General features: G+C 56.2%; 1 protein-coding gene across 1 annotated transcript in view; it reads right to left on the bottom strand.

Annotated features, from left to right (window-relative positions):
* Window positions 1-15224, bottom strand: part of CDH22 (cadherin 22) — a 66608-nt gene that overhangs the window by 29198 nt on the left and 22186 nt on the right. Inside the window, exons 4-6 of the mRNA XM_049650651.1 lie at window positions 7814-7981; window positions 3992-4185; window positions 993-1246 (exon numbers count right to left, since the gene is read on the bottom strand). Of these exons, the coding sequence (XP_049506608.1) occupies window positions 993-1246; window positions 3992-4185; window positions 7814-7981 (616 nt within the window). The remainder of the gene's footprint in view (window positions 1-992; window positions 1247-3991; window positions 4186-7813; window positions 7982-15224) is intronic.

Below are 15224 nucleotides of genomic sequence, written 5' to 3'. Positions count from 1 at the left end.
AGGCGGCATGTTAGATCGTGATGCGGTGGGGCTGGGGTTTGGGGGGGTGTCGAGCAAAGACCCGGGGGAAGTAGGACGACAGATTGCGGGGGTACTAACGAGGGGAACATTCTAAGCAGAGGAATCAACAGTCACAAAGGGCCCGGAGGCCAAGTGAGCTCGGTACATCTGTGGGGCTGTGAGGGGGCCAGTGTGGCTGAGCAGAGAACTAGGAAGCAGGGCCATGGGAGCAAGGGTCAGAGAGGGTACAGAGCTCATGGCTCTGGGGGTCATTGTGAGAGCTTGGTCTTTTATTCTGAGCCAGATGGGCGCCTCTGGGTGGTGGTTGGGGGGTGGGGACGCTCTGAGCAGAGGAGGGCGGTGCTCTGATTTCTGTTTGGGCAGGATCGTGAGCCTCCCGGGCCAGTTCCCGATTAAAGAGGGGGCGGGGCAGGAGCAGGGAGACCAGCGCGGGGTAGGGGGAAGTGCAGGAATGGGGGTAGCAGCAGACGGGGAGAGAGGCGGTCGGATTCTGGATAGTCTGCTAAAGTGGGGATGGCGGGGACGTGCCGGTGGTTCGGAGGGAGGTGTGAGAGAGAGGCGGGAGTCAGGGGGTCTCCAACATTTTTGATGTGAACAACCGTTAGGGTGTTTATGTTTTTGTTTTCTTTGGGTGGAGAGACCTGGGGAGCCAGATGGCCAGGTGAGCAAGAGTGTGGAATCGGGGGTCATAGGCATGTGGATGGATAGGCTGAGGGCACCGAGGGAGCCAGTATAGACAGAGGAGAGGGGCTGAGCCCGGTTCACTCTGCGGCGTCTGTCGCTCCTGGGTCTCCCTCCTTGTCCTGAGTCCCTTGCCTCTCGGTGACCGTTCTCACACCTGTTTCCTTGGTCTCTGTGTCCACCCTCCTTCTCTCCCCGCCCCCCCCGCCCCTCCCCCTGTGCCCGCAGTCCGTCCGCGGGGCGGTGGCGCGATAGCAGGCAGCAGGCGTGGCCCCGGGCGGGGGTCTCACCGGACGGGCCGGTTGGCGGCGTCGGGGTCCCGCGCCGTCACCACGCCGACCAGGGAGCCCACCTGCGCGTCCTCCTGCACCTCCAGGAGGCCGGAGGGCGGCCGGAACTCGGGGGGCTCGTCCACGTCGGTCACGGCCACGCGCACGATCGCCTGGTCGCGGAACGTGCCCAAGTCAGCGAAGCGGGGATCCACGAACTTGTTGAGGGCCTCCAGGACCACGGTGTGCACGGGCTGGGACTCGAAGTCCAGGCGCTGCGGGGAGGGAGCAGAGGGCGGGTGAGGGGGCCGGGTGGGGTCCGCGTCGGGAGAGGAGGTGAGGGGGGCGGGCCCAGAGGGGGCGGGGCTGGCCCAAGGTCACGTCGACCCTGCCGGGGCGCCCGAGTGATGGACTGCACCAAGGAACCGGCGGTTGGAGAGCCAGACCAACCTTCCCTGGTCGCAGGTGGGCAAAGTGAGACGGCAGGGGACAGTCTTGCCTAGGGACACACAGCCCATCAGGGCTAAAGGCCACTCCCCCCCCCCCCCCCCCGCCACTTCCCGCCTCCCAGCACAGAATGTTGGGGCATTTGATTCATTTTATTAATTCACGAAGCACTTACTAGGCACCAGCGCTTTAAATACATTAACTCATCTAATTTTACAACATCCCTAAGAGGCTTGGGTTGTGATTCTCTCATTTTACACAGGAGCACGTGGAGGCCCAGAAGGCTCTGTAACTTCGCCCAAGGTCACTTAGTCACCGGCAGAGGCAGGACTCAAACCCGGGGCCAGCGCAGCTCTCGAGTCCTGGCCCCTCCTCACGGGAGAGGACAGCGCACTGGTTCTGCGGCTGACTAGCTGTGTGTCTGTGGGCAATCTGTTTAGCCTCTCTGGGCCTCAGTTGTGAGGGTTAAAGAGACATTCCCCCGGTGTGCTGTGTAGGCGGCAGCAACTAATGTGAGTTGAGCCTGATAAGCCAGGCTGCCTTAGAGCTTTCCTTGGAAATCTGGCTAAACCCATGCTGAGCCTTGCTTCTCATCAGGGAGTACTAATGGGTGACCTTCTGATGAATGAGCTCCAGGGCTGTGTGTCCGCTCCGGCCTTCTAAAGACAACGCCTTACAGCAAAGAGAAATCACAGTGGTGCAGCTGAGCCACCTCAGTAGTGTGGGGGGAGCTATCTGAGTGGCAAGGGTAACCTTCCTGGGGACCTGCCCCGGGCGTAGAGACCCTCCGTTTCTCTCAGAACATCCCCCCCCCCCCCCCCCGCCCCCGCACCTTTTCCAGCAGCAAAAGGACCACCTCCGTCCTCTGTCCTGTTGCCTGGGAAATCAGGACGCAGGGAGGCTGGCGGTAGCCGAGCCTGTGAGTGAGCGATGGGCTTTGGAGCCAGGCCATCAATCAGGCATGGGCTCCGCTCCCCGCTCCCCGAGCCAGCGTGACTCCACAGAGACGCCTCAGGCGCCAGGGCTGGAGCAGGTGGGAGGGGCCCGGGATGGGGGGAGGGGATTAGGAGCAGCCTGGGGATGAGAGCAAATGCAGAGGCGGGACTTGGGACCTGACTCTGCTGCTCTGTGATGCTGGTCCCCATCTGTGAAATGGGCTCATCTTCCAGTGAGGACAAATGGAGCTCAGAAGACTGAAAGCCATGTAAGCTTAAAAGGGTAGATTCTGGGGGCGCCTGGGTGGCTCAGTTGGCTAAGCATCCCACTCCTGATTGCGGCTCAGGTCTTGATCTTACCGGGTTCGTGAGACTGAGCCCCACATCGGGCTCTGTGCTGGCAGCACAGAGCCTACTTGGGTTCTCTCTCTCCCCTCCCCTCTCTCTCTGCACCTGCCCCCCAAATACATAAATAAACATTAAAAAAAAGTGTGGGGTGCCTGGATGGCTCAGTCATGATCTTATGGCTTGTGGACTCCAGCCCCATGTCGGACTTCACGCTGACAGCGTGGGTCCTATTTTGGATTCTCTGTCTCCCTCTCTCTCTGTCCCTCCCCCCGCCCCAAATAAATAAAAACATCTTTAAAAATTATTTAAAAAAAAAGGGCGGATTCTGGAGCCAGACTGCCTGGGCTCATAGCCCTACTCTGCTCTGCAAGGTACGTGACCTTGGATGCAGATTATTGAATTTTCATGGCCTCAGTTTCTCATCTATAAAACGGGCAATAATAGTACCCTAGGGATCGAATAAGTTAATACATGAAAAGCAGTTGAAAAGTGCCTAGCACACAGTCTACACTTTATTATTAGTAGTGATAGCTATTATATTTTAATCTTATGGGAAGTAGCTGGAGAAACTGGGGGTCTTCTCTTTTCACACCCTGGAGGCCAGGTAGGGAGCAGGTCATTAGATGCTCATTGAGTGAAAGAAGGGCCCTCGGGGCAGGTGTTGCTGTGGGTCCCAGAAGGCAGGACCCAGGCTGACAGCAGCAGATTTAGGGCGACACAATCTGGCTGAGTGGGGGGGGGAGAGCTAGCTTCTGGACAAGGGCAGGGAGCGAGCATCCCATCCTGGAGTGACCAGACCAACCGGGGGTTCAAATCCGGACTCTGCCCCCTCCTGGTGTGACCCTGGGCCAGCCCTTTTACCTCTCTGAGCCTCTGTTTTCTCACTGGCAAAAATGGGCCGAAGGACTGAAGTCTCTTCAGAGGGAAACACGAGAATTAAAGGAAATGATGAGAGTGAAGGGTGTGGACTCAAAGGAGCCCGTGGCAGTGATTACACGAGCACACAGCCAAATCTGGTTTGAATCCTGGCTCGTGTAACTAGCTGTGCAACCTGCACAGGCCGCGTATCCTCTCTGGGCCTCGTTTTCTCATTTGTAAAATGGGACCGGTACCATCACTGTTTCCCCAGGCTGGTCCTCGGTCTCTGGAGCGACCTCATCTCTGGAGCCGAGTGGGGTGGGGCTGTCTGGCTGCTCGGAGGCCTCCCAGACCTGGCCACCCTGGGTCTGCCTCCCCTGTCCCTCGAGGCGGCAGGCGGGGGTTGGGGGGGGGTGGGGGGGTGGGGCACACCTTCTGCACTACAATGATGGCCTCCTGAGTGTCGCTGTCCGTGGTGACCTTGAACACGTGGCCGCCGCTGCCGCTCTCCTCCTTGAGGTGGTAAGTCATGTCTGTGTTCTCGCCCACGTCTGAGTCCTCGGCCTTCACTCGTCCCACAGCCGTGCCGATGGGGGCCGACTCCTGAATGCTGAACTGGTACATCTCTGTAGGGGACACAGCTGTGAACAGGGATGGGGAGGAGCCCCTACCCTGACTTCCACCAGCTTTAGGGGACAGGAGAGGGGGGGTCCAGATGGGCTCCAGGGAGGACAGTGTCTGCAAGGGGCTCCCAAGCGGGCAGTGCAAAGAGGAGGGTCCTCATTCTGACCCTGGGTTTATTTGCTGTTTGGTTAGGGAAAGTGCCTGCAGATTGGAGGGCTTCGGTTTCCCCATCTGCCCACGAGGGGCACAGAGGAGCACAGCGGTCAAGGCCCAGGCTCTGGAGTCAGCCCTGGCTGTGTAATCCTCAGCCTTGGTGTCCTCATCTGTAGAATGGAAATAATAATAGTGTCTTCCTAACAGCACTGCCATTATCCCGATTAACTGAGATGATGGGGCATGAAAAGTGCTTAGTACAGAGCCTGGCCCATGGTGGCTGCTCGATAACGGGAACAAACTATATTACAGTAGTGGGGCTTCATGCTGATTTTTCTGTTGCCGTTGGTGTTCATGACATTGATTCCTTCATTTCCACAGATTTGTTAAGCACCTGTGACATCTCAGATGCAGTTCTAGGCACCAGGCTTATGGCAACAAGCAAAACAGACCCAAATCCCAGCTCTCAGTGCCTTCCTCTTAAACAGGAAGAGAAAGACACAAACAATCACATCAGTAAAACAGGCAGTATATCAAACGGTGATAGGTGCTTTGGAGAAAAATAAAGTAGGGGAAGGGGAATGGAGAATACCGATGAGGGTGTGTGTGGAGTTTTAAATAGGGGAATCAAGAAAGGCTCCCGGGGAAGATGACATTTTTGCAAAAGTCTGAGGGAGGTGAGGGAGTAGGCCAAGCAGATATTTGGGAAAGAGCATTCCAGACAGAGGGAATGGCAGGTGCAAAGGCCCTGAGGTGGGTGTAAATGCCTGGCGTGTTTGAAGAATGGCAAGATGGCCGTTGTGGCTGGAGGGGAGAAGCAGAGCAGAAACAAGAAGAAATGAGGTCAGATGGGACACAAGCAGTACCCTGCTCTTGTCCCAGAGTTGAGGCCGAGATGAGGGTCATTTGCTAAATGATGGGCCAGTGCAGGTGACGCAGGGGCCGTGGAGCTGGGGATGTGCCTCTTGGAGTCCCCAAGCCTGGATGACTTGTGTGAAACGGCGGCCTCTGATTCATTCTCACACAACAGCCGGCGCGGGGCTCTGTCTAAAACAGGTTGATGGTGCCACTCCCCTGCTTGAATCCCTTCCATAGCTCCCGCTGCCCTGAGGTGAGGATGTCCAAGACCTTCGGCCTGCCCCACAGGACGCTTGCTGCCTGGCCCCTACCCAAGTCTGCAGCCTCAGCCTCCCTCTCCCCGAGCCCAGACCTCCCGGAGGTACTTGTAATGCCTTATCTCCCTCTCCTTTCCCTTCTCTTGCGCCCTCCCCAATTCCTACCCTTCCTTCAGTCTTCCTGAACGTTCCCTCCTCCAGGGAGCCTTCTCAGACTAACCTCTAAGCTCTGCTCCTGTGCCCCAGGGCCACCAAGCTCATCCCACTTCGTGTAAGGCTTCCCTCATTTCCCTCTCCCTTTCTGCCTGTTCTCTCCCCGCCCTCTCCTCTCTCCTCTGTCTGGGGTGTGAGCTCCTGGGAGGCAGGAACCGTATCTCTTATTCATCAGGCGTCCTCGAAGCCTGGCAGAACACCAAACTGTCACATAAATGAAATGTGTGAGTGACTAGGGAGTGAATGAACGGAAAGGAGCAGGAGTTACTCGTCTATGCTCGCCGGGCTAACCCGGATTCAAGAGTCTGACAATAGCAAGTGGTGGTGAGGATGTCCTACAGCGGATGCGTGCATTTTTTCGTGGGGGGAACAGTCTGGCTTCGTTTAGTAAAGCTGAAGATGAGTACATCCCACGAGGCAGCTATTCCCCTCTTCCTCTGTACATACACTGGGGAAATGCGCGCAACACGCGACGTGGAGATGTTCAGCGAGGTACAGCAATGTATGCAGCAGTATCCTTCATAATGGCCTCAAACTGGAAACAAACCAAATGTCCTTCGACATAGAATGGGTACATGGTGGAACACGATCCAGCAATGAAAATGAATACATTATAGCCACAAGCATGACAAACGAATTTTAAGGGGGGGGGTGGGGGAAGCAAGACACAACTAGGTTATATGGTAGGATTCTGTTTATATAAGGTTAAAAAAAACAGGTGAACTTAAGGAGGGATGTCAGGTGATGCGTGTATAGGTCAAGTGACTCCAAAGCAAAGAGGTGGCAAATCACAAAAGCAGATGGTGGTTAACTCTGGAGGAGGGGGTGTGGGGGTGAGTTATGATCAGGAAAGGCACATGGAGGCTTCGGGGGGGGGTGGTCTTCAAGGGTGGTTGCGGGAAGTGTCCGCTTTAGAATTATTTGCCAAACGGGCCATTTATATTTTACACCCTCCCGTTTGGGTGCATGGCTCACAACAGAGAAATGTTCAAAAGAGAGAAAGAATGAATAAGCGAATGAGTAGACAAGAGTCTTCCGGGGGCCCGGGGGCCCTCTCCTCTGCTCTGCCCCACTGCTTGCAGCTCAGAGCTGGCACAGAGCCCCGCACAACTGGGCATGAGACTGGGAGGTCCCCACCCGTCCCCACGCTGCCTCCAAGCGCCCCCATCAGCAGTGCGGCTGGGCCGGGGGAGTGGGCGGGCCAGTTTCCGCACGGGGCTCCCTGGCCCCCCCCCCGGGCGACACAGAGCTGGCTCCCGGCTCTGCCCACCCCACTCTGAGTCTGGGCCGAGGCGCTAGGCCCTGATGATGGTGCGCTCTCAGCTAAGGGATTGGATTCTCTTATCTCGCGGGGGTCAGTCCCCTGTGGCGGGCCTAATGTGAGAGCAGCAGACCTCAAGTAATGACTCTCCGATAGGGATCAGCCCGGCTCCCCGCGGCATTTAGTCTCTGCCAGCTTCGGCAGCTTCCCCAGTGCGGCTCCCAGCCGAGGCCTGGACAGAGGGGCTGGCTGGGCTGATGGGGGGGTGAGGGACTCGGCCAGAGAGCCACCCTCCCATCCCCGGTTGTGCCAGGAGAGGCGGAGAGCGGAAAGAATTCAGAACAGGGTCCTGTCCTCTGGGCTCACTGTGGGGACGGGCCTGTCACCCCGGACCTCAGCTTCTCCATGCAGCGTGGGTGGACCTCGGCCTGGGTCTGGCTGCAGTCGCTGTCTGTACCCCCGTGTCCCCCACCAGTCCTACCCTTTGCAAACTTGGGTCTGCGGCACATCACATGGAATAAGCAGAGTGGGGTGTGCGGTCGGGCCAGCGAGGGGCTGGAGCAGGTGGACGGATGGGGCTCAGCCTCGGCAGGAAGCAAGGTTATGTGGCCGCGTGGGAAATCAGACAACTCTGAGGGCTTCCTTTGCAAGAAGCACGATGGGCGGGGGCCTGGGGGTAAGTGGGTGACTTGGCGGGACAGACAGATTCCAGTCCTTCCTTTGGCCGAAGCCGAAGGAGAAGCATGAGGTCATGTGGTCGCTTGGTGGCCTGGAAGGAAGAACGGAGACCCCCAGCACCCCCGCCACGGCAGCCGGACGGGAGAGGTGCTGGGCGTCTACCGGGCAGATGCAGATGTGACTGTGTCCCCCTGGGAAGGCCTCACTCACTCTGTGGGAAGCGGGGTGGGTTGTCGTTGACGTCGGTGACCACAATGGTGACGGTGGTGGAGCCCGAGAGGCCGCCCAGCTGGCCCGCCATGTCTGTGGCCTGGATCACCACCTCGTAGCGCTCCTGGCTCTCGCGGTCGAGGTCGGGCACGGCCGTCCGGATCACGCCTGTGGGTGAGTGAAGAGTGAGGTCACAGATGCGCACCCCCCCCCCCCACCACGAGCTGGCTGCTAACACGGAGACCCCGCCACGGGCAGCGGCCCGGCTCGGGCAAGTTCAGGAGGGGAGCGCGGCAGACACGGAGGTGGCAATGTCCAGAAGCAGGCCCAGCGGCCGGCGCGCACGAGGGCACACGCTCCCCCACGCGCTCGCGCAGATGTGCTCGTACAGATAACTCGCACTCACACCTGCTCAAACAGATGTGCTCTTCATCTGTCGGTGGCGCTCACCAGAGCCAGGCAAGGAGCAGCGGCTCGCGGAGTGTTACAGGGAACCGACTCACCCAGATTCACACACCGGGTACGTCCCATACACTTACATAAGAGCGCACGCAAGAACCTACGTGAGATCGCATACACGCCCACGCACGTGCACCCTCACAGCTACAAGTGCGCACTCTTATTTTCACACACCCCTCTCCACCCCGGAGTCAGCCCTGGGGTCCCTGTGCCCTGGCCCGGCCCTAGATGCTCTGTCCAGGCACTAGCTGATCACTGATCAGGTGATCCTTCAAGCTGTCAGTGCAAGAGGGGCAGGGGCCGCAGGAATGGGGGTGACCGCAGGATTAATTCTGCCGAGCGGAAGGCCGGGCTTCTTGTCTCCCTGCCAGTGGGAGCCCAAGGTGGAGGGGAGAGTCGATGAGGCATTCAGAGCCTCCCCCGCCACTCACTCCAACCTGCCGAGGACCAGGTGGTGACAGGTGGTGCCCGGGGCCTGAGCGCCAGGTGGAGTCATGCACCAGCAGCCCCGCGATGCGCCCCATAAAACCCAATCTCCGGCTCCTGATGTCCCCAGACAGCCCCCAGACTCCAATACAGGCAACGGAACGAGGGGAGAGGTTGCAGCGTATGTGTGCATTTGTACGTGTGGCTGGGGGAGCCAGGGGGAGGGCATCTAGGAGGTGGCCCTGCATTTATGGGATCGCACGGAGATACGGAAAATGTGTTGTCTGTCTGATAAGAGCCGTGCAGACCCTCCATCGGCGGCCTCCCAGTCCCCTCAATAGGCTCCCTGCTGATGACCCCTCTGAGAATGGTTCTTCCCCAGGTCAGAGGGGTCTTAGAAGCAGCTGAACTTGGGATAAATCCCAGATCTGCCCTTTGTTGGCCATGTGATCTTGGGCAAATCCCTTCCTCTGAACCTCCTTATCTGTAAAATGGGACAAATACAATACCTCCCCAAAGAACGGGAATTCTCAACCTTGGCGCGATGGCCGCTTTGGGTGGCATAATGCTACCCACTAGAGGTCAGTAGCAGCAGCCGCCCCACCAACCCCAATTCTGGTCAGAGCAGGCCCTCCTTGACCCGCCCCAGGTGCTGCGCCCGGACACTGGGACTGGGAACAGGGCGACCTTCTGGTGATGAGGGGAGGGCCCGGGGCCTCTCCTGGTCTGTCCGCTGAGGCTCTGCAGCCCCAGATGGCGGGGACTGAACGGGGAAGGTGGGCCCACCAGTGCTGTCTGCCCCGGGGGGCTGGAAGGAGGGAAAGAGCAGAAGACGAGAGAGAAGAGACAGAAAAGACACGGGGGCCTGGGGAAGAGAGATGGAGAGGAACCTAGTGAGAGGCAGGAGGGAAGAGACGAGAGAGACAGGCACTGGGGACAGTGCCTTTGTGACCAGGGAACAGACAGTGAGGGAGACCTAAGGAGCCCAGAAAGAGAGAGGAAAAGAGGGGAGTGGTCAAGCAGAGAGAAATGCACACTCAGGATGACACATGGAGAGAGAACGGGAAGCCAAAGGCCTGGAGAGAGAGGAGCAGGGAGAGAAAGAACGGAGTGGGGAAAGAAAGGCAGAGAACAACCGAGACAGGCAACGGAGTCACAGCGCTGGGAAGGGGTGAAGAAAGGTGGTGGGAGGGAGGAAAGGGGACAGCAGACAGACCGATGGTGGCATGGCCACTGGGCCAGAGACAGGCGCTCCCTGAGTGCACCAGTCAGAGGGGCCCAGAAGGGAGCTGAGCAGTGGAGCCCTTACCGCCTGCTAAGCTGTGTGCATTCGCTTTGCATCCAGGACCTCACTGAATGTAGAGGGGTGTTGGGGTTCGGGGCCGCCGAGCATCTGTGAGCTCGTGCTCCAAAAGCTCATGAGTGGGGCTGAGGGCTAGGCTCTGGCCGAGGTCCACCCCCATGGGTGGACTCCTTGCTGCCCCTGCCACTTCTAGCTCCAGAGGACGTGGGGACACTAAACTCTTTTCACTTGGAAACTGGTCACGAAGGCACGTAGATGATCAGCTGTCATCTCTGGGAGACTAGGAGGTGGGTACCCAGCGGCTCTGCTGCCTCTAGACCCAGCCCTGGGATCACACCCAGCGGTAGGTTGCAGTGCTCCCCCTAAAGCACACCAGCTGCCACGCACACCCTTGGGTCACCGCCTCGCACACGGACTCTTGGCCACGCAGCCTGCTTTGGCCAACGTGACATCAGCGAGTGTGACAAAAGCGGAGGCTCGACCAGCCCTTGTGTGCTGGGGGCCTGTCCTCTTGGAACCCCCAGACCACTGTGCTGGAAAAAAGCCCAGGAGGAAAGGCCACACGGAGGGAGGGGCCCAGCCATGCCAGCTGTCCCAGCTGACTGGCCCGCTGACTGTTGCCACACGAGTGACCCCAGCAAAAGAACTGCCCAGCCAACGCACAGAATTATGACCAATAATAAACTGTTGCTGCTTGAAGTCACTATGTTTGGGGGCAGTTTGTCATACAGCCGTAGATAGCTGATGGAGAAATCACGTTCCCGGGCCTGTTCCTCTCCTGGGCTCACTCGTGCAGCCGCGTTTCACTGGCTCATCAGCTGCCTGAAAGGCCCAATGTGGCCTCATGCCTCATACATGTGGCAGCTGGTCCTGGCTGTCAGCTGGGGCTTCTCCTGTCTCTAGCAGCCCGGCTAGCTTCCTTAGATGGTGGTCTTCGAAGAGGAAGAGTGAAGGCCACAAGGTCTCCTAAGGTCTAATCTGGAACTTGGCAGAACACAGTCTCTGCTCCCAGATTCAAGACTCTACCTCTTTTTTTCTTTTGTTTTTTTTTAAGTAAGCCCAACGAGGGGCTCAAACTCATGACTCTGAGATCAAGAGTCTCAAGCTGTACAGACTCAGCCAGCCAGGCACCCCTCAAGACTTCCCCTCTCGATAGGAGCAGTGGCAAAGTCACTTTATCTAGAGGGGTGGGAGGAATTGACGGCATATTTTGTTACCTGCTATGTTCCGCTCCCCACTTTCCACCTTCTGATGCTGGGAGGAGCACCCTGGAGGCTGGTGCCTTTTCCCCCGGCTCTGGGGGAAAAGTCCCAAATCAGCCCATGCAGTCGTTCGTTTATTTTTATTTTTATTTATTTATTTTGAGAGAGACAGAGACAGCACCAGTGGGGGAAGGGCAGCTAGAGAGGGAGAGAGAGAATCCCAAGCAGGCTCTGTACTGCCGGCACTGAGCCTGATGTGGGGCTCGAACCCACAAAGCTGTGAGATCATGACCTGAGCTGAAACCCAGAGTCGGACGCTTAACTGACTGAGCCACCCAGGCGCCCCTACAGTCGTTCTTGAAACCTTCTGGCTCGGTAAGTCCCTTCGTTCACTCATTCATTAGATCTACTTACTGAGGACCTACTATGCTACTTACTACTTATTGAGGACCTACTATGCATAAGGGCCACACAGTCACATATGAGGCAGTACAAAAAGGAGGGACTTTGGAGTCAGACAGACTGGTTTGAGTCTTCTTTCCACCATTTACATGCTATCTGACCTTGAGCAAGTTCTTGAGTCCCCCTGAGCCTCAGCTTCCTATTCTATAAAATGGGGCTACGGTTCAATGAGACAAAGTTGTCAGTGACAGGTCTCACATTCCGGGGATGCCTTGATGATCCCCCCACTCCTCAAGCCCTGGATTTGGGTACCCGATAAATAAGTTCCATGAGGGCAGAGGTTCATACTGGCCTTGTTCATCATCTTACCTATCGGGTCTGGCACATAGTAGGTGTTCAGTAAACATCTGGACTGCCTGACCTACGGCCACGGACCCTCTGTCCCCCCTCTCACTGTCTGGGTGGCATTGTCTGTTGGTCTCTGGCTTCTCTGTTGGAACAAAAGCCCCGTGGGGGCAGAAACCAGATTTAGTTTATCATCCTGACCCAAGGATCTGGCACTTAGAAGGTGCTCAGCAAAGGTTTGTTTCATTCATCCCAGGAAAACAGACATGTCTGGCCCCAGCTGAGACTTTTCAGCAGGTATCTTGAAGTCTCTGAGAGAGCCTTGCTATTCCTGTGGGGGCGGTGGTAGTGGAGGGGGCTGGGAATTAGAACCTGGCCACGGCTCCCTGCAGCCTTGTCCTCACCCATCGCCCCCAGTTCCAGCTGTCGTCCTCGCCACCCCTGCTGTCCCCTCCAAATTCTGCAGAAGGGGCCCTGGAGCCCAAGCGATGCCTCATTAGCCCACAAATGCCATCCCCGTAGCCCCTGTGGGGGGCTTGCTGGCAGGCCTGGCCTTTAAAACACACAAGTTAATTCCTCCTCTGGCACTCGGCCTCATGGCACCCCGCCTCCTCCTTTCCCTCACACCTTCCTCTCAGGGCCCGTTCCGGCTCTGCTCCCTGCTATCTGCACAGCGAGAACAGACTGTACCTCGCAGCAGCTGCTAAATATAGACCCGCATCAGCGGAATATTCCTGGCTGGGGAAATGGAGCTCGGGCTGGGAATGGCACCAGGGCGGCTCCTGCAGTGGGGCTGAAGGCAAGGGTAGGTGGGGGGCGGGGGAGGGGAGTCTGGTCCTTCCTGGGAAATGTCAGCAAAGACCTTCTCCAACTGAGCAAGTTGAGGACCCTAGGATGGGAGCTCGTGTGCGATGCCTCACCTTCCTAGCCTGGTGCCCGCTTGCTGGCCTCTTGGGAGCCCTTCCTGCCCCGCCCCCTGGGCCCCACCGCCTCCCACTTGCCACCCTCTTCCATGCTCTGGCTTACAACCTGGCCGTCCTCACCGTCTTGGAGTCTGGTCTTCCAACTGCTCACCCCTGCCACCTCCCAGACTCCATCCCGGCCCCTCCCTTCTTTCCACCTCCAGTCTCTTCCTCTCTTTCTGAAAGGGGATCAACTCTAAGGCCCCCTCATCGGGCTGAATGAATGAAGGCTTCAGCAGCAGCAGCAGCCCCTCGGTGTATGGGCAGGTAGCAGATACTGCGCCGAGCACCTCGTATGCTTGCTGCTCCCTTGGCCTGCACGCTCCCTCCTAGACACTCATACCCTCACTTCACTTGCGTCTCTGCCCGAGGTCACCTCCCCAGAAAGGCCTGTCCTGATTTCTTCAGCTAAGTCAATCCCCTTACCCTGCTTTCTGTGTCTTGTTGCTACCTGACGTTCTGTTACACATTGATATGCTTACTGTCTGTATTCCCTCCTTGGATGAAAGCTCCTGGAGGGTAGGGTCTTAGATTTGCCTCCTGCCATATGCTTAGAGCCAGGCACTTAGTAGGCACTCAACAAAGAGCTGTTGAGTGAGTGAAGGAACTCTCCCGTTGGACCCTCACAGTAATCATGTGAGATGAGAATTTATTATCCCTCTTGTGTGCATGGGAGACCAAAGCTTAAAGAGCCCCGGCTATTCAGAGAGCTCTGGGCCCATATTTCGGACGGCCTCCTAGATGTTCTAAATGTTTCTTTCCTCCCTTCGCTCATCTTAAAGCCACTATGGTTAAAATGGAATTAATTAGCTCTGCACCAGATCCCAGGGCACATTCACTCATTCTTCTGCTCCTAGTTTTCTTAATCCACATTCCTCCTTCTGTTGCTGTAGATGGGGCCCCTTCCCATCCCAAGACCCAAAGGTGGGAACCCCTCAATCTAGTCCCCTACATTCATCCAGGTCCCCAAGGTTTGCCCTGGGCAGGATCTCACTGTCATCCCTCATTCTCCCTCCTCCGCATCTCAACTAACCCTCACCACCAATCCTGTGTCATCTCTGGCTCCCTAACTGGATGGAGCAGGTTAAGGAGCCTGGGTAGGGGCTGAGAAAAGGCACAGACCTTGGTGTTTGTCCTTTGGGGCTCTCTGCTGGGCACCCCGGGCTACTGAGTCTCCCTGAATTCAATTCCTGCCTCTGAGCCATGCTACCGAGAGCAGCCCGAGGGATCTTGTTAAAATGAAAACCTGAGCATGTCACTTCCCTGCCTAAAAGTCATCAATGAACCCGGAGCGTTGGGGAGGAGGAGGGGAAACAGGTGCCTTCCTATGTGGCTCGCGGGAGTGTAATCTGGTACATCTCGGCGCATTATCTATCCAGACTCCAAATGCGTGTGCTCTTTGACCCAGCTTCTCCACTTCCCCGAAATTATCCTGCAGATACACTCACACAAGCACGAAATGATATATGTATGAGGTTATTCACTGTAGCATTGTTCGTTGTAGCAAAAGATTGGAAACAGCGTAAGTGTCCATCAATAGGGGACTGGTGAAATAAATTTTAGTGTATCCACAACAGCTGTTAAATAAAAGAATGAGGAAGCTCTTTATGTACTGATACAGAATAATCTTCAAGATGGATTGTTAAGTGAAAAAGGCAAGCAGTGTGTATAGTGTGTGTTTATCGCTACCGTTTGTATAGAAAAATAAAACAAATACATGTACCTATTTTCTTGTACATGCATAGAATAGCTCTAGGAAAGATATCCAAGAAAATTACATTGGTTGCCTTGGGGACACAGACTGGGCGGCTGGGGGACTGGAAGGGGTGAGGAATTTCCACTAAATATCTGTTTGGACTACTTTTTGAGTTTTGAACCTTGAAATGTGTTACCTATTAAAAAAACTTAATATTTTTCAAGTGAGTGAGTCCAAAATCTCCTAAGATATATACACCAAGTGGCTACCTTTGGGCCGCAATTACTGGAGATAAGGGTAGGAATTTTGTTTTCTTTTTCCTTTTCTTCTTTCTTCCTTTTTTTTTTTTTAACATTTTTAAATGTAGGAATGTTTCCTAAAATGTATTACTTTTGCAAGGAGAAAAAAAATGACAAAGATACTATGTGTGAGATAATACAATTATAACTGTGCTCATAGCCTGGAATCCTTAACCCCCGACCCCAAGAAAACAAACACACAAACAAAAACCCAAAACCCAGATCCATCAAGCACATACACCCTCCCCCACTACCCTTAGAATAAAATCCAAGGTCTTGAGCCTGGCTTATACTGACTGGGCCCAGTCGGGCCCCTG

The sequence above is a fragment of the Panthera uncia genome (genome assembly GCF_023721935.1).
Source record: "Panthera uncia isolate 11264 chromosome A3 unlocalized genomic scaffold, Puncia_PCG_1.0 HiC_scaffold_11, whole genome shotgun sequence".
NCBI lineage: Eukaryota > Metazoa > Chordata > Mammalia > Carnivora > Felidae > Panthera > Panthera uncia.
The sequence above is the reverse complement of the archived record's forward strand: the minus strand, read 5'-3'. Positions and strand labels throughout refer to the sequence as shown.